Source organism: Coffea arabica, chromosome 8c, assembly GCF_036785885.1.
Source record: "Coffea arabica cultivar ET-39 chromosome 8c, Coffea Arabica ET-39 HiFi, whole genome shotgun sequence".
NCBI lineage: Eukaryota > Viridiplantae > Streptophyta > Magnoliopsida > Gentianales > Rubiaceae > Coffea > Coffea arabica.
The window spans coordinates 22,210,814-22,230,074 of NC_092325.1; the positions used below are offsets into that span (position 1 = coordinate 22,210,814).

Here is a 19,261-nt window from a genome sequence, read left to right on the forward strand (position 1 = left end):
CTTATTTAACCGCATATACTTTCTAAAATGTAAAAATTGTAATTGCATAATGACTAATTCCAAGTCAAATAAAGACTAAACTTTCCAAAATACATATAACATTTTATCCAATGGAAGAATTAGGCACTTAAAATTGCATATTTCGGCCATTATTGGAAAGATTTGCAATGAAATATTGGAAAATATTTTAGAAAAATTTTGGCAGAGTTTCCCCATATAAATGGACAAAACTCCCTGCCAATAGCTTCAAGTTCAAGAAAATTATCCTTATAACAATATTTCCAAATATGATTCTAACATTTCTAAGCCATAAACAACTAAATCATGCACTTCAAGACACAATCACCATAAGATAAAGTAATCCCTCCCCCACACTTAAATTTAACAATGTCCTCATTGTAAGGAAGGTAATAGAAACTGAAACTTCCCTCAAAATAAGTGGTGATTCAATTTGAAGCCATTAATCCTCACGATCATCCAAATTCTGTGCAAGATGAAACCAAAAGTATGAAAAAACATATGCAGCACAAGATAATCCAAAGGAAAACTACAAAGTTTAACGTATCACAGTAAAAGAAAAATAAAGAAACAATGAAAATGAAGATCTTCATGGCTGCTCGGAACGAGGGTCTACGGCCTCCTCAGCTCCATGAGGACCATGTGATGTACCAATATTGCCCTCCTCATGGTGAGACGGCAGAGTAGGCGACCGGCGGATATGGAGATGATCCTCGATTGTACGAAAATGGCGATCATGTCTGTCGAGTCGCTCTGTCATCATCCGCTCCGTTTGGTCAATGCGCTCGACGACTCATGTCTACATACAGCAAATGGCATTGAAGAGCTCTTGCCACTTGGATCGCGGCAGAGGTGGTGGTCATGGAATGGGAGGAGGAAGAGTCTGCTATGTCTCCGTCTCTTGAGCTTCTGCTTGTGGTTCAGTGTGAGGTGGAGGCTGAGCGGAAGTCGATGCTTCTCCAGTGTCCCGAACCAGAGCAGCTCCAAAATCCGTAGGGATACTCAAAGATTTGAGTATCGAGGCACTGACCTCCTTGACAGACCTAGTGATGATAGTTCGCTCGGTTCCAAGAGGAACCTTGAGCTTCTCAAAAATGAGGGATAGCAGTCGAGGAAACCCAAAGCAAGTTTCGCCGGTCCTCATGCGAGCTGTGGTCCGCATGTAACTGATGATGATGCTGGGCAGAGGAATACCAGTCAACTGCTCACCCACACCATGCATCATCTTATCCAATAAGTAGAGGTCACTATTGCGGAGCTCCCGTTTTCCACTCCTTTTGGGTACCACATTGAAGGCGAAGAGATAAAAGATCAAGTGGTACCTATGCTCGAAGGAGTCAGCATATACGGTGAACTTCTTCGAACTTTCTCGCTCCCTATATTGACTCTTTAGGCATGCTAACACTTCTCCCACCTGCCAAGGGTCGCATGCCTTGAACTCCTTAGTCAATTTAACATCAACTCCTTCATCTTTGAGTTTGGCGATTTTTACGACTTTATCCCGAGTGAGAGCCATTCACTTGCCTCGGACCCAAGAGACGATGAGGTTACCACTATGGCTTTGTTTGTCTTCCACATTGGCATAGAATTCCCGGACCAGAGTTGGATAGTAATGCTTGGGCAATTGTAGTATATCCTCCCATCTGAGTCGCTTGAATGCCTTGGAGATCTTATAGTGGTCATCCACCTCCGATGCCAAATGTTTTTCAACAATGATCTCCTTGTCTAAACCGACCTCATACCACTGTTGATTCTCGAGTGAGGTGAATCGTGTGGTATCATGGTCTGGAAGCGGCTCTTCGCGGCTAGTAGACGCGGTCTTCCAACGAGAACGAGGTGGGGATTGAGGAGAGGGAGATTCCTCCTCAGGCGACTCCTCTTGCAAAGAAGGTGTGTGTTCTTCACTTGACGATGGTATAGGAGTACGAATACGAGCCCTCCTTGTGCGAGCCATAGTACCTACACACAAACAAGATGAATATTCATTAGAAACAATATAAACTTGCTCTCACATGTTAAATAGAAATTTAAGAAAATTTCGGCAGAGTTTCCCCTTATAAAAGGGCTAAACTCCCTACCAAAATGTACCAAAAAACAACCAAAGGTGCTACTTAAAACATTCCTAACACAAATGCACATTTATAATAACAACTCCAATCCACATTCTCGACAGATGGCATGAGTATTCCATTTTCAACATTTGAACATCATATTTCAATTAGAATGTCATTAAAAAGTCCAATCTCTTAAGAATTTATGCACATTGCAACAATAAAATATAATCTCAAAGTAAAAGGGACTATTAAATGATCAATAACATTGCTTCCTTATTCATTGAAGAGTTCATGTGCATTAGGCTAAAATTTGAGAACGAAAATCTACCAAGTCATACGAATTCCACAATTTTCTCGAAACTACACATAAAAATAGTTGTAGCAACATATTCTAGTACAATGTAGCACATTTATAACAAGAATTTTCAACAAATAAGCATTTATCAAAATATGCCCAAAAACTAGAAAAATGCAAAAAATATAAAATATAAAATGTCAAAGAAATTCGCAAATTGTTACCTCAAATATGTGGAGTGATGATGGAGGATGATAAGGATGCAAAAATGATGAAGAAACAACCCCAAATTCGATCACAAATAGCAACAATTCAGTGAAGACCGAATTCTAGTTTTGAGAATCGAAACCCCCAAATTGATGTTTGTGATTTCAGAAAACCGAGGGTTTATGCTCAACGAGGTTGGGAGATGTGTTTTCTGGTGAAAAATTGGATGATTATTGGACAAAATGGAAGATTGGTGAAAGAGGAGTAGGGTTTCGGTGAGAGAGAAGAAGAATAAAGCTGAAAAATGAGGAACCGAGGCCGCGATTTTGCTCATATCATGAACCGGTCCGACCAGCCCTCGGATCGGACAGGGTTCGGATCCACTACTCCAGATGTTCAGCCGAGCCCTTGAATCTAACTGAATTTTGTTGGATCTGAGCTCGGATCTTGTTTTTGCATTAATCAAGCATGGACGATCCAAACTCGGATTTTTCCAATCATGGCTCGGATCCTTCCCACCAGAAACACAGACGATCCCTCGGATCCTCTTGAACAATTTAGGATCCGGGGTCGGATCCCCAATTTCATCTTTGAAACTTAAAGGATCCGAGGTCGGATCCTTCTGGGTTGAGTCAGATCTGAGCTCGGATCTATCTTTCTCTGCACTAATTGCAGAAACTGCAATTTTTCAAACTTTTTCCCTTTTTCGTTCAATTCCAAAACACACTTTGGACAAACTTTTTATCAATTCCAACCTCCCACGCATATGTAATATACCATAAACACAATATCCAATCTTTGATCATTTTTGCACAATATCCAATCGAGAGGTGAGGTTCTTTGATCATTTTTGCACTTTTACACCAAAATGGTACTTTTGGGCATTAAATGCACATCAAATGAGTCCATGAGCATTTATAAACATGTTATCACCAAAACTCATTTGAATATACTTGAAATGCACACTATATATATGAATGGTAATTCTAAACACTTAAAGCACAATTTGGTAAGAAAACCTCCCTTTTTACACTATTCTTCAAATGCACCTCCAAGATGGATGTTAAAACACCGGTATCTCCTACAAACACGCGAAATACGTATAATTAGTCAATCAAATAACACCAAAATGTAAGAAACAGATAAAAACACACAACTGCAATTTTATTGGGTTGCCTCCCAACAAGCGCTTTGTTTAGAGTCGTTAAGCTCGACTCACCTATAGCTTCTTTAACTCTCCATTGTATTTCCTAAGGAGTAAATTACTCCTTTAGGAACCTTTTCTCCGGACAAATAGGGGTTCAATCTTTGACCATTTACTTTAAATGGGGCACCATTTTCTCCTTTTATTTCCACTGCTCCATAAGGAAACATGCGAACCACTTCAAATGGCCTAGACCATTGAGACTTAAGCTTTCCAGGGAATAATTTAAGCCTTGAGTTAAACAACAACACCTTTTGCCCTTCTTCAAAATGCTTAGGGAGAATGTGTTTATCATGCCAAAATTTCACTTTTTCTTTGTAAATTTTGGCTTTCTCATATGAGATTAACCGCGATTCCTCCAATTCGCTTAGCCCGAGCATTCTCTTTTCACCTGCAGATTTAAAATCAAAATTAATAGCTTTAATGGCCCAATAAGCTTTATGTTCTATTTCTATAGGTAAATGACACACTTTCCCATAAATAAGCTTATATGGAGACATTCCCAATGACGTTTTAAATGCCGTTCTATACGCCCACAAAGCATCTTCAAGCTTGTTTGTCCAATTCTTTCTCGATCGGTTGACAGTTTTCTCCAAAATGATTTTAATTTCCCGATTGGCCAATTCCGCTTGGCCATTGGCTTGAGGATGATAGGAGAGTGACTTTTTATGCATGCATCCATATTTAAGTAGCAAGGTGTCAATAATTTTATTACAAAAATGCTTACCTTCATCGCTGATTATTGCCTTTGGGACTCCAAACCTACAAAATATGTTCCGTTTAAGGAATTTAAGCACAACTTTAGCATCATTAGTTTGTGAAGGAATGGCCTCCACCCATTTAGAGACATAATCAACTGTTAAAAGGATGTACCTATTATTATATGAGCTAGGAAATGGTCCCATAAAATCAATTCCCCAAACGTTAAATAGCTCAACTTCCAAATATGTAGTCAAAGGCATTTCATTCTTTCTTGAGATATTACCAGTTCTTTGGCATTGATCACAACTTTTAACCCAATTTCTAGCATCTCGATACATAGTAGGCCAATAAAATCCAGATTGCCATATCTTTGCTACGGTTTTAGTTGTACTAAAATGACCTCTCGTTTCAAGGGTATGACAATGCCTTAAAATACTATGTACCTCTTCTTCTGGAACACATCTTCTAACTATTCCATCTGCACAATGTTTGTAAAAGAATGGTTCTTCCCAAAAATACTGTTTAGCATCATTTAAGAATTTTTTCCTTTGTTGAGAATTCAAATCACTGGTATCACTCCACTAACTACAAAAGTTAACTAGATCAGCATACCATGGTGACCTTTAAATTGCCATTAAAAACTCATCTGAAAATTCTTCTTTAATGGATGAATGGTCTTCCTGAGGTATGTTTTCCAGTCTAGAAAGATGATCAGCGACTAAGTTCACGGATCCTTTTTTATCTTTGATCTCCAAATCAAATTCCTGCAATAATAAAATCCATCGAATTAGTCGAGGTTTTGCATCTTTCTTATTTAAAAGATATTTGAGTGCTGCATGGTCAGTATAAATGATAACTTTAGATCCTACTAAGTAGGATCTAAACTTATCCAATGCAAAAATCACTGCTAGCAACTTCTTCTCTGTTGTTGTATAGTTGACTTGGGTTTCATTTAACATTTTACTTGCATAATAGATAACATGAAGTCGCTTATCATGTTTTTGCCCAAGAACGGCCCCAACTGCAAAATCACTTGCATCACACATTAATTCGAATAGCAAGCTCCAATCCGGTGATGCTATTATAGGTGCGAAGACAAGTTCCTTCTTCAACCTATCAAAAGCAAGTAAACACTCATCATTAAAGTGAAAAGAAACATCTTTTGCAAGTAATTCACATAAAGGTTTAGCAATCTTGGAGAAATCCTTAATAAATCGTTGATAAAATCCCATGTATCCAAGAAAGCTGCGAATGCCTTTCACATTGATAGGTGGAGATATTCTCTCAATAACCTCTATCTTGGCTTGATCTACCTCAATACCTTCTGAAGAAATTTTGTGACCTAGCACATTATCCTCACAAACCATGAAGTGACATTTTTCCTAATTGAGTACAAGGTTTGTTTCTTCACATCTCTGCAAAATTAGATCTAAATTATTAAGACAATGATCATAAGCACATCCAAATACAGAAAAATCATCCATGAAGATTTCCGTAATTTTCTCATTAAAATAAGAGAAAATTGCCATCATGCATCGTTGGAAGGTAGCAAGTGCATTGCACAATCCAAAAGGCATCATTCGAAATGCAAAAGTACCGTAAGGACAAGTGAATGTGGTTTTCTCTTGATCTTCCGGTGCAATTACTTTTTGATTGTATCCTAAAAAACCATCCAAGAAACAATAAAATTCATAACCAGCCAATCTTTCTACCATTTGATCAAGAAAAGGTAGAGGAAAATGATCCTTTCAAGTAGCTGCATTCAGTTTTCTATAATCAATACAGACTCGCCATCTAACCACAACCCTAGAAGGAATCATTTCATTATTTTTACCATGTACTATGGTTATTCCCCCTTTCTTTGGCACTACATATATAGGAGAAATCCAAACACTATCAGAAATTGGGAAAATCATACCTGCATCCAGCCATTTAAGAATCTTCACTCTTACCACTTCTTTCATGTTTGGATTTAATCTTCTTTGAGTTTTAACCAGCGGCTTAGAATTTTCTTCTAACAAAATCCGGTGCATACAAATAGTTGGACTAATTCCCATGATATCAGAAATCGTCCATCCTATAGCCTTTAAATGCTTCCTCAGAATACGTAAGAGCTTGTCTAGTTGTTCCTCATCTAGTGTGTGAGACCCCGGTCAGTTCTTAAGTTTGATATTAGGTTATATTCATTATTGGTACGGCAACATTAGGTTTTGGGACTAATTCGAAAATCCTAAGTTGGGGTTAGTATTGAAACCCTAGTTTTTGTATTAATTATAAGTTTGAGTGGTGATTAAAGCTAGTTATGCTAGTGTGTGTTTTAGTACAGGTACGTATAAGATTTGATCCATTTTAGATAGGTTAAGTGAGTTTAAAAGTTAGGAAAACCCTAAACTAGAAAAGTTTCTAGTGATACGATTTGTTAGAATTCTAAGTTGGGTTTAAAACCCTAATTTTGCCCTTGACAAAAAGGTTGTTATTTAATTGCTTTTATGTGAGATAAAGTATGCTTAAGTACAGGTGATTAAGATATGAAAGTGATTAGTGAAACAATTAAGTATGATTATATGTTTTAGACTAGATTAAGTTATCATTTATGGAGTAAATTGAAAGCTTTTCAAATGTTTAAGGGCAAGAGTTGATCAAATGCAAAGTTGAAGGTGTAAGGGCTTGAGAGCAAAAAATGACTCTTTTGTGTGATTGGTGGAAATAGAAATATCTTCCAAGGCTTTGACCATCTTGTATATATCATAGGATTTCCATAAAAAACAAAACAAGAGAGAGCAAGAGAGAGGTGGAGCCGTGGAGAAGGAAGAGAAAAACCAAGGGAAGTTTGTAAATTAAGTTCAACCAAATTTCTGTTATAGATCTTCATCTTGAAGCATAAAGAATCCATCTTGGAGTTGGGTTGAGTTCATTAGTCATCATATAACCTTCATCTTGAGGTAAGAAAGTTCCTATGCAAAGCTAAGTGTGGTTTATGATGCTTGGGATAGTGGAAATGATGATAATGGTTGTTAGTTGTGATTGATTATGGTGTCTCTTATGTTTATCACTTGATTTTATGGATTAATTTAGTAAAAAATGAGGCCTTGAGGTTCGGCCATATGAACCCTAATTAGGGTTTCATGCTAAACATGTTGGTTGGCCTTAATCTTGTGTTATTGAACTTGTAGTGGTTGTGTTTGATGATTGGTTTCATTGGGTTGGTGAGTGAATGGTAAAAACTGATTTGGGTTAAGAAACCCAAGGCTTCCTTAGGTTATTTTAGCTTGGCTAATGTTTAGTGAGTTAGGGTTTGGTTAGAAGGTTGATAGATTAAGTTTAGTGATGCATATAAAGTTAGGTTAGGGATTGTGGTTAGTTTTGGGTAATTTTGTAGTGACTTAGAGGGGAAGTTGCGGAACATTTGTGGGTCATTTAGAAGTTAGTATATGTGTGTTTATGTGGTATGAATTTGGTTGAAAATCGTGTATAAGAACCATAGAAATGAACCATGCGTTTCCGACATTTGAAACCTGCAAAAAGGGTAAACAAGGCAGCCCAGCACCTGAACTTAAGCTTCATTTTTATTGATACTACGTATTGATTCTGAAGTTTCTCAAAACATGAAAGTTGTAGCCTCTTAAGTCCTGAATATGCCTACGAAATTTCAGGTCAAACGGATTAGTGTAACCTGAGTTATAGCCAAAACACTTGCACCTATTTTGTACGCTGGATTGTGTTACGTTTTTGAATTTTGCTTCTGACCATACTCTGTCCGTTTTGATAACATTCGAACTGGGTGTTGACCCCTTCGTAATAAATGTATATCTTGGTCTTAGCTTCGAAACGGTATAAAGTGCATCCAAATCTGAGTTCCGTAGCTTCAGTTATGACCAAAACAAGATCGGTTGTCAGAACTGCCTTCGAATTTGGACAGTTCTGACACAAACTTTGAATCCCTTTTTCCCCATGCTCTGTATTGATTCAGGTTTAGTCAAAAACATAAAGGTTTTATCCTTATGACTTAGCTTTCTAACGCCCTTGGAATTTCTTGATTTGGATTTGTGAGCTTGGAGTTATGGTCCAGGAAACAGACCCTGTCTGTCATCCTAAAATGCAAACTTCTGGTAATGTTTTCATGATTTCGACCTGCTTTCATTCAGATCTGGGTTGAGATGTCTAAATAAAAGTTGTAGCCCTTCCTTGTAGCTTCAAAACAGTGTCTCACCCACCTTGATCTGACATTCCTAGCCTAACTTTTGATCAAAACGGTTTGGGATGGCAAATCTGGCCGTTTCCGTTTCCGTGTCCGTCTCCATTTCCGTGAGCCAATTTTGCCGTTTTACTTGAGTTAAGCATGTTAGTGGCCGTTTATGATATATTGTAATGCAATCTTCTATTTCAGATGGTGACGGACTAGACGGTGCCGGTGGGGCCTACTAGCTGTATACGTGATGTGATTCTTGCATTTTTGCTATACGTACCTTTGGAGTAAGTATTCAGGCCGTTTATGTGTATAAACTGCTATTGTGTTTTGATGTGAATAAAAGGGGGATTTAGGCGAGAGTGTATGTTATCACACTCGACCTAAACCCTAGTTTGTACCTATGTTTCTTCATGAGATGTGTATACATGAATTATTTTGGTGCTGAACCCCTTGAGCTTGGAGCTCGGGGTGACTTTCGTGAATTTGTGAAATATGATGAAGTTGGGGGCCCGATCTCAAGATCTAGACGGAATATTCGAGCTGGCCGGGGCTTGGTCGAAGCTAGTCCAACCTAGTCTTGAGGTCACCAAGTTCGTAGGTTCAAGTTGTGAACCAAGTTTGTGACCCGAGCTTATGACTCAAGCTCAAGTTTGTGATTTCTTTCGCTCAAGCAAGTTTGTGAGGTGACTGGCCAGTGAGGGTGATAAGGTGTTAGGTGGGAGTACAAGTGGAGTTCTACAGACCCTTATATGTGGTCGACGGAGTGTCGGCAGGAGGTCACGCCTGGCGAACGGCTTGGCTTTGGAGCCAACCTGTATCCTTACTTGTGTTGTTACTTATATCTGTTGATTTGACATTTTGTGACATAATTGTTTATTTTAATGTGAAATTTACGTGTTTACCCCTGTTTACTTACTAAACTTCTAGCTTACCCCTTTCCTTTGTTTTCCTTAACAGGGGCTGACACGGGGAAACTTTTGGCACTAGCACTAGTATAGCGAGGCTTAGTTTGTAATAGTTGGTCAACTAAGATGTTTCTTTTTGTTTTGGTGGTTTGTATAAGGTCCCACCTTAGGGTCCACTTTCTGCTGGTCCCACCTTAAGGTCCCACCTTAAGGTCCACTTTCTGCTGGATTGAGTGACCTTCTACATTGTTGTAGCCCTGTTCCATAGCTTCGAAACGGTGGGTCTTACACCCCCATCCGATAATTGTAGTGAGAGTTGTGCCATTACCGCATTATGACGTCAAAACCGGTTTTCTTATCAAGGCCTAAGTTAAAGCCCTTTCCTAATTTCTGGTTGCCTATGATGCTTATATATGTTTATAAAACCCTATTGGAGTTGTGATTGGCATTGTTTTATGGCTCAGTATTGAGTCTCATAGTACTTGCTTACGTGTTCTAGGGCATGACGGTGGTTCACAACATTCCCCTGATGGAAGTGCATGACATAGCACTTAATTGCTTAGTGAGTATACTACTCACTTACTTGTTATAATATGGCTTTGCTCTATGTGTATTTGATGCCTTGAAGGCTTAATTGGTTATTGGAAGTGATTGAGGTGAGGGTGTACTTGACCGCCCTCACCCCTTGTGATTTCATTCATGACTGCTTACTGTTATACTGAAATACTGCACTGGCTATATGAGTTATTGAATTGCAATCTTGGAAAACTGATTTGGTGTTGTTTGGACGATGTCCAACGACCTCACTGTATTACTGAGCTCAACCCCGTTTGGTGGTCATTTGGATCGAGCCGGCAAGGGCTTGGTCGTGATAAGTGACATACCACGGGGACTGTACTGAGGAACCTTGTAGTAATGAGACTCTTGGTTCTGGTATACACGAGTATTACCAAAAGCTACTGAATTGGAGTGCGGGCCCGGTTGGGGTATGTTTGGTGGAAGGAATGGAGTGAAGTGAGATCTACGGTCGGGTATTCTTAAACATTGACGGAGGGTCAATGAGATTGGATCAAGAATGTAAGCGTGGAAACGGGCTCTTGAGAGCCATCCGTATCCTTTTACCGACTTGTTTACTTCTTAAGTGTGTACTTGAAATGAAAGATTATGCTTATGTGATCTTTACTGCTTATGTGGTAGTAACTCACTGGGCTTTAGCTCATCCCGTTCCATTTGTTTTCCTTACAGGGATATAATTACTTTTGGGACTGATTTGGATAGTCGATTGCCAAGTTGAGCTAGTGTAAATGGCTTTTGTTTAGCTTGTTGAATGAAACCCTATTGTGTATTGGGTTCATTCTCTTTGATTGGCAAACCGAGTATGTATATTCATGATGAATGGTATTTGGCATGCCAATGTGGTTGTAAATGTTGAATTTCAATGTGTGTATGTTAAATTGATGTTTGGTTGAACTTCGGACTGATTCATGTTTCAAACGGCCAAAGGAAAATTTTGAACAAAAGGCATTGAACAGAATCCGGCCAGGAATCCGGCCAGAAACTGGCCGGATTGCCGGCCGGATTGCTTGGAGAATTTGAAAAAAATTGGCAACTCTCTGCCTGGTATCCGGCCAGGAATCCGGCCGGACATCCGGCCAGATTCCGGCCGGATTCCGACTGGTCATGCACTATTCATCTTCGGCTTCGATTTTCATTTTTTATTTTCGTGATTTTGACTTGTTTACGCGCAATGGGATGTTCCGGAACGTAATAGATCGACGTAAACTGATCCGCAGTCCTGGCGAGAGCTGGGCAGGCAGTCCGCTAACCCCTTTGGTTCGCCTTAGGGGAAAGTGGGGCTGTTACAATTATAATGTAATATGGTGGTTTGAATAGTTGCTTTTGGGAATGTAAATAGAACTCTTTTGGCGTTGGATATATTGTGAATAGTACGCTTTTGGATTTATCTAGTTTTATTATTTTAAAATTTTGAGTCCTGGCACGAGCTAGGCAGGCGTCCCGCCGATACCTTAGGGTTCGCCCTTGGGAGAACCGGGGGCATCACAGGTGGTATCAGAGCGCCTAGGTTAGAGGACTTGGGCAAGTGGGACATACGTGATAGGCACTAGACATATTTGATTCTTTTAAGACGAATGATCTATTTTAAACTGAAATGCCGGAGAACTAACGAATCAATGTCTGTAGGTATGGATCCGGGCAGTTCTAGTGGTGCGGGACCTAGCAGTGTGGGACCGGGACCGAGACCTCCGAGTGCGAGGGGCCTGGAGGATCGGGTGTTACGTAAGCGGGTGATCCGATATCGGAAGAGGCTTGGAGAGCCCTACATTTTGCATTCCCCCTTTGGTCAGGTGTTGCACCGACCCTGCCAGTGTTACTATACGTATGGCTACCCTGATGAGGTCGTCTTGACAGTGGACGACGAGCGATGCCACCTGAGGAAGGCTTGCGATCGCTTGGCTTGACAGTTAGAGGAGGCTCGAGAGATTGCCCAGGGGCAAGCTATGCGTGTTAGGGACTTGGAGCGTGGCCTCTGAGATGCACACCAGCACTTCTTCCCTATGAAGAGGTAGCTTAGGGAGAGGGCCCGGAGTATTACGTTAGACTGCGAAATCCTACTTGATATGGCAGCGGAGGCACCCCCACGAGCTACCGACCCAGAGCAGATAGGCGAGTTAGATACTCTTGGTTCCGTTGGGGATTGGGGCCCTAGGGGAGGCGCGTAGGACAGTTATTTGAATTGTCTTTTGCCCATTTGACATGTTTTGTTCTAACCAGTATAGCTAGTTCTTTAGTTATCTGCTGGCTAACTAGATTTTGGAGCTCGAATGCTCATGTATGTAAAGGGGTTTTGTACCGACTGGATGTCGGCTAAATTGTATAGCTTTTGGTGTGGCTTTGTAAATAAATGTGTATATTTGAGTATCATCTTTTGCACTTATCCTTTGCGTGCCTTTTATGCATTTGCTTTGTGTTTTTATTTTGTTTCTCGTTTGAATACTAAGCACACGTTATGTTTGGATTTATAGACTTTTGTACCTAAATGGCATGCGGTACTCGAGGTAGAGGTAGAAGGCGAGGACGAAACCCTGAAAGGGAACATGAACATGAGCCAGATCAAGTAGCTACAGCCATCCGCTGGATGGCTGATCTATTAGAACGTATGGTTGACCAACAGGGTCAGGGCCATGGGAATACTACAGGAAACCCTGAAAATAATCCAGGCAATCACGAAGGAGATGACCATGCTTTAGAACGGTTCCAAAAATTTGCACCTCCAAAGTTTATAGGTGGACCTAATCCTGACCTAGCAGAGGGTTGGATGGACCGTATGTTAGATATATTTGCCGCACTTAGGTATTCGGAGGAGCGGCAGATATCTTTTGCTGTTTTTCAGTTTAAAGGGGCCGCCCGAGCCTGGTGGAATGTGATTAGAGCCAAGTGGGAGCGGGAACAGACCCCCTGGACATGGGTTAACTTTACATGAGAATTTAATGAAAAATATTTACCTCCCATTGTACAAGAGAGACGTGAGGATGATTTTATCCGCCTGCGCCAAGGGGCATTTAGTGTGGCGGAGTATGAAACCCAATTTACAAAACTCTCTCGCTTCGCTCCGGAACTGGTGCCAACGGAGCAAAAGCGGATTCGCCGCTTTATCCAAGGCTTGAATGTGGAAATCCAGGAGGCACTAGCAGCTGCTCAGTTGGACACGTTTAGTCAAGCGCTAGAAAAAGCACAGCGGATTGAGACAGCTAGGGGACAGGTAAAGCCTTTCATGATCAAAAAAGGAGGCAACTCGATTCGAGCAATTTTGCGACCGGACAGAGTTCGAAAAATGAGCCACCTTTTAAGAGGGGTCGAGGAACAGATGGTCCCCGACCTGCAGGAACCCTAAACCAAGGTAATTTTGGGAGAGGTCGAGTAGGGCAAGGGCCCCAGAGGGGTGTTCAGCGTGGAGTATTGACTGTAGGAACTAGGCCAACCTGTGGTTTCTGCGGGCAAACCACACCGACGAAAACTGTTGGAAGAACAGTTCAATCCGAAAATGCTATAAATGTGGTAGTACAGAGCATCTGATTGCCCAATGCCCTAAGATGCAAAAAGAGAGACTTAAACCGCCGACGGAAGGGACCACAGCTAAGCCGTCCAATACAGGGGAAAATCGACCCAAAGGACCAGTTAGAGTATATGCAATGGGTCAACAAGAGGTGTTAGACCCTTCGGCAGGCATCGAAGGTACGCCCTTTCTTATCGGCGTGCCGCAAGTGTTTAGTAGACCCTGACGACACGTATTTTTGTAAACCCTGCAATTATGATTCACGAATAAAGGCATCAATTTCGAGGACGAAATTATTCTAAGTGGGAGAGGTTGTGAGACCCCGGTCAGTTCTTAAGTTTGATATTAGGTTATATTCATTATTGGTACGGCAACATTAGGTTTTGGGACTAATTCGAAAACCCTAAGTTAGGGTTAGTATTGAAACCCTAGTTTTTGTATTAATTATAAGTTCGAGTGGTGATTAAAGCTAGTTATGCTAGTGTTTGTTTTAGTACAGGTACGTATAAGATTTGATCCATTTTAGATAGGTTAAGTGAGTTTAAAAGTTAGGAAAACCCTAAACTAGAAAAGTTTCTAGTGATATGATTTGTTAGAATTCTAAGTTGGGTTTAAAACCCTAATTTTGCCCTTGACAAAAAGGTTGTTATTTAATTGCTTTTATGTGAGATAAAGTATGCTTAAGTATAGGTGATTAAGATAGGAAAGTGATTAGTGAAGCAATTAAGTATGATTATATGTTTTAGACTAGATTAAGTTATCATTTATGGAGTAAATTGAAAGCTTTTCAAATGTTTAAGGGCAAGAGTTGATCAAATGCAAAGTTGAAGGTGTAAGGGCTTGAGAGCAAAAAATGACTCTTTTGTGTGATTGGTGGAAATAGAAATATCTTCCAAGGCTTTGACCATCTTGTATATATCATAGGATTTCCATAAAAAACAAAACAAGAGAGAGCAAGAGAGAGGTGGAGCCGTGGAGAAGGAAGAGAAAAACCAAGGGAAGTTTGTAAATTAAGTTCAACCAAATTTCTGTTATAGATCTTCATCTTGAAGCATAAAGAATCCATCTTGGAGTTGGGTTGAGTTCATTAGTCATCATATAACCTTCATCTTGAGGTAAGAAAGTTCCTATGCAAAGCTAAGTGTGGTTTATGATGCTTGGGATAGTGGAAATGATGATAATGGTTGTTAGTTGTGATTGATTATGGTGTCTCTTATGTTTATCACTTGATTTTATGGATTAATTTAGTAAAAAATGAGGCCTTGAGGTTCGGCCATATGAACCCTAATTAGGGTTTCATGCTAAACATGTTGGTTGGCCTTAATCTTGTGTTATTGAACTTGTAGTGGTTGTGTTTGATGATTGGTTTCATTGGGTTGGTGAGTGAATGGTAAAAACTGATTTGGGTTAAGAAACCCAAGGCTTCCTTAGGTTATTTTAGCTTGGCTAATGTTTAGTGAGTTAGGGTTTGGTTAGAAGGTTGATAGATTAAGTTTAGTGATGCATATAAAGTTAGGTTAGGGATTGTGGTTAGTTTTGGGTAATTTTGTAGTGACTTAGAGGGGAAGTTGCGGAACATTTGTGGGTCATTTAGAAGTTAGTATATGTGTGTTTATGTGGTATGAATTTGGTTGAAAATCGTGTATAAGAACCATAGAAATGAACCATGCGTTTCCGACATTTGAAACCTACAGAACGGGTAAACAAGGCAGCCCAGCACCTGCTCTTAAGTCCTGAATATGCCTACAAAATTTCAGGTCAAACGGATTAGTGTAACCTGAGTTATAGCCAAAACACTTGCACCTATTTTGTACGCTGGATTGTGTTACGTTTTTGAATTTTGCTTCTGACCATACTCTGTCCGTTTTGATAACATTCGAACTGGGTGTTGACCCCTTCATAAGAAATGTATATCTTGGTCTTAGCTTCGAAACGGTATAAAGTGCATCCAAATCTGAGTTCCGTAGCTTCAGTTATGACCAAAACAAGATCGGTTGTCAGAACTGCCTTCGAATTTGGACAGTTCTGACACAAACTTTGAATCCCTTTTTCCCCATGCTCTGTATTGATTCAGGTTTAGTAAAAAACATAAAGGTTTTATCCTTATGACTTATCTTTCTAACGCCCTTGGAATTTCTTGATTTGGATTTGCGAGCTGGGAGTTATGGTCCAGCAAACAGACCCTGTCTGTCATCCTAAAATGCAAACTTCTGGTAATGTTTTCATGATTTCGACCTGCTTTCATTCAGATCTGGGTTGAGATGTCTAAATAAAAGTTGTAGCCCTTCCTTGTAGCTTCAAAACAGTGTCTCACCCACCTTGATCTGACATTCCTAGCCTAACTTTTGATCAAAACGGTTTGGGATGGCAAATCTGGCCGTTTCCGTTTCCGTGTACGTCTCCATTTCCGTGAGCCAATTTTGCTGTTTTACTTGAGTTAAGCATGTTAGCGGCCGTTTATGATATATTGTAATGCAATCTTCTATTTCAGACGGTGACGGGCTAGACGGTGCCGGTGGGGCCTACTAGCTGTATACGTGATGTGATTCTTGTATTTTTGCTATACGTACCTTTGGAGTAAGTATTCAGGCCGTTTATGTGTATAAACTGCTATTGTGTTTTGATGTGAATAAAAGGGGGATTTAGGCGAGAGTGTATGTTATCACACTCGACCTAAACCCTAGTTTGTACCTATGTTTCTTCATGAGATGTGTATACATGAATTATTTTGGTGCTGAACCCCTTGAGCTTGGAGCTCGGGGTGACTTTCGTGAATTTGTGAAATATGATGAAGTTGGGGGCCCGATCTCAAGACCTAGACGGACTATTCGAGCCGGCCGGGGCTTGGTCAAAGCTAGTCCAACCTAGTCTTGAGGTCATCAAGTTTGTAAGTTCAAGTTGTGAACCAAGTTTGTGACCCGAGCTTATGACTCAAGCTTAAGTTTGTGATTTCGTTCGCTCGAGCAAGTTTGTGAGGTGACTGGGCAGTGAGGGTGATAAGGTGTTAGGTGGGAGTACAAGTGGAGTTCTATGGACCCTTATATGTGATCGACGGAGTGTCGGCAGGAGGTCACGCCTGGCGAACGACTTGCCTTTGGAGCCAACCTGTATCCTTACTTGTGTTGTTACTTATATCTGTTGATTTGACATTTTGTGACATAATTATTTATTTTAATGTGAAATTTACGTGTTTACCCTTGTTTACTTACTAAGATTCTAGCTTACCCCTTTCCTATGTTTTTCTTAACAGGGGCCGACACGAGGAAACTTTTGGCACTAGCACTAGTATAGCGAGGTTTAGTTTGTAATAGTTGGTCAACTAAGATGTTCCTTTTTGTTTTGGTGGTTTGTATAAGGACCCATCTTAGGGTCCACTTTCTGCTGGTTGTTATTATAATGTAATATGGTGGTTTGAATAGTTGCTTTTGGGAATGTAAATAGAACTCTTTTGGCGTTGGATATATTGTGAATAGTACGCTTTTGGGTTTATCTAGTTTTATTGTTTTGAAATTTTGAGTCCTGGCGCGAGTTAGGCAGGCGTCCCGCCAATACCCTAGGGTTCGCCCTTGGTAGAAGCGGGGGCGTCACATAGTGCTGCATTGACAATTACTGGCAATGTCTCTTTTTCTCCAAGAAACGCATATTTGAGGTGTTTAGACAGTGGCTTAAACTCAAGCTGTGGTGCTTGCTCACATGATGGTGGAGGTAGCCCTTTGCTCAGTCCTAACTCCTCATATGCATTTCTCCTTTTGTAAGGAACCTGTGCCTGCAAAAATTTAGTCATTTTTTCGACTTGCTCCTCTTGTAAACCTATACCATTAAGACAAAGTTCAAGAAAATCATCATCAAGATTAACTTGACTCATCTCTAATGCCAATTCATCACATATATCAACAGAATAAACATGGTCAGTAAAAGAGGGATACTTCTCCACTATACTCAAATCAAATTCCATTTTCCCTTCACCAATTTGGAACTTGAACTTACCACGTTTAACATCTATTATTGTACCTGTAGTGGCTAGAAATGGTCTACCAAGTATAATAGGTACATTGACTTCTTCCTCCATGTCTAAAATAACAAAATCAACAGGAATAATAAATTCTGTATTTTAATAAGCACATTTTCCAATATGCCTATTGGATGTCTAATAGACCTGTCAGCCAATTGTAAGGAAATGTTAGTACGCTTTAACTCTTTCAACCCCAATTGTCTAGCCACAATTAAAGGAATCAATGAAACACTTGCACCAAGGTCACAAAGTGCTTTAGAGAATTCTACATTATCAATAGTGCAAGGAACTGTGAAACTCCCCGGATCTTTCAACTTTGGTGGCAATTTATTTTGTATGATGGCACTACATTCTTCCGTTAATGCAATTGTCTCGCTATCTACCAACTTCCTTTTCTTAGCCATTATCTCCTTGAGAAACTTTGCGTATGAAGGAATCTGCAAAATAGCATCAACAAAAAGAATATTAATTTGTAATTGTTTGAAAATTTGACAAACTTCTCAAATTCTTTGTCATTTCTCGAAAGCTTCAATCTTTGAGGGAATGGCACCGGTGGATTGGTGTTGTATCTCCAATTTGTGGCTCATTTTCTTCCACCTGTTCTTTCCCTTTAATTTTTTTACTATCCTCTCCTAACTCACTCAACTGCTTGTTTTCTCTTCTCTCACATTCAACTACTGGTGGCTCACCTATTTCCTTACCACTACTGAGGGTTATAGCCTACACATGCTCCCTTGGGTTCACCTTAGTCTTGCTAGGTAAATCCCCTTGGTTGCGATTGTTAACCGCATTTGCTATTTGCCCTAATTGGAGCTCAACATTCCTGTACATATTGGTGAGTTGGTCCATCCTTCCTTCAATTCTTTCAAATCGTTGAGTAGTGGCACTGGCTAACTTTTCAATTTTATCATTTTATACATTTGCCAGCTTTTCAATTGCCAATTCCCAAGCTGGTTTGGACTCCGGAAGTGATTGTTTTGGTTGAAAACCCCGTGGATTACTTGGTCTTTGTTGGTTCCCTTTGATCCTTCCATCCAAAATTAGGGTGATTACGCCATTCTGGATTGTAAGTATTAGAGTATGGATTATTTTGGGGTGGACGGTTGTAATTGTTGAGATATTGAACCTGTTCCCTGCTAGAACACATAGAATCATCATGATCTCCGCCACAAGTAATACAACATGCAACAACTACTCCTTAATTAGAGCTAGAACCAACGTGCCTATTAAGCATCTTAACCACATTATCCATTTTTGCACTTAACATATTCAAGGTATCTACTTCAAGCATACCTGCGGTTCTCCTTATATTATCTCATTTGTTTACCCATTGGTAGTTGTTAGCAGCCATTTCTTCAATCAATTGTTGAGTTTCATCAACTGTCTTTCCCATCAATGCTCCTCCCGCTGCCGCATCTACATGCGTCTTTGTTGGATAGGTGAGACCATTGTAAAATGTTTGGACTACTAGCCAATCTAGTAAACCATTGTAGACACCAAATTTTTGGTGTAATTTCATTTACTGTTTATTTTTAGTTTTTTATTTGTCGTGTTAGTTTTATTCGATTTTTTAGTTTTTAGTTTCTAGTTTTATTTTTAT

At 39.9% G+C, this 19,261-nt stretch overlaps 1 protein-coding gene across 1 annotated transcript; it reads right to left on the reverse strand.

The window, feature by feature from the left end:
• Positions 1 to 5,103: 5,103 nt before the first annotated feature.
• LOC140013413 (uncharacterized) lies at positions 5,104 to 19,054 on the reverse strand. The gene is made up of 4 exons (XM_072062686.1): positions 18,989 to 19,054; positions 17,837 to 18,098; positions 17,260 to 17,720; positions 5,104 to 5,862 (listed from the first exon to the last, which is right to left on the reverse strand). The coding sequence occupies exons 1-4, from the start codon at positions 19,052 to 19,054 to the stop codon at positions 5,104 to 5,106; spliced, it is 1,548 nt and encodes a 515-aa protein (XP_071918787.1).
• Between the last annotated feature and the right edge of the window lie 207 nt (positions 19,055 to 19,261).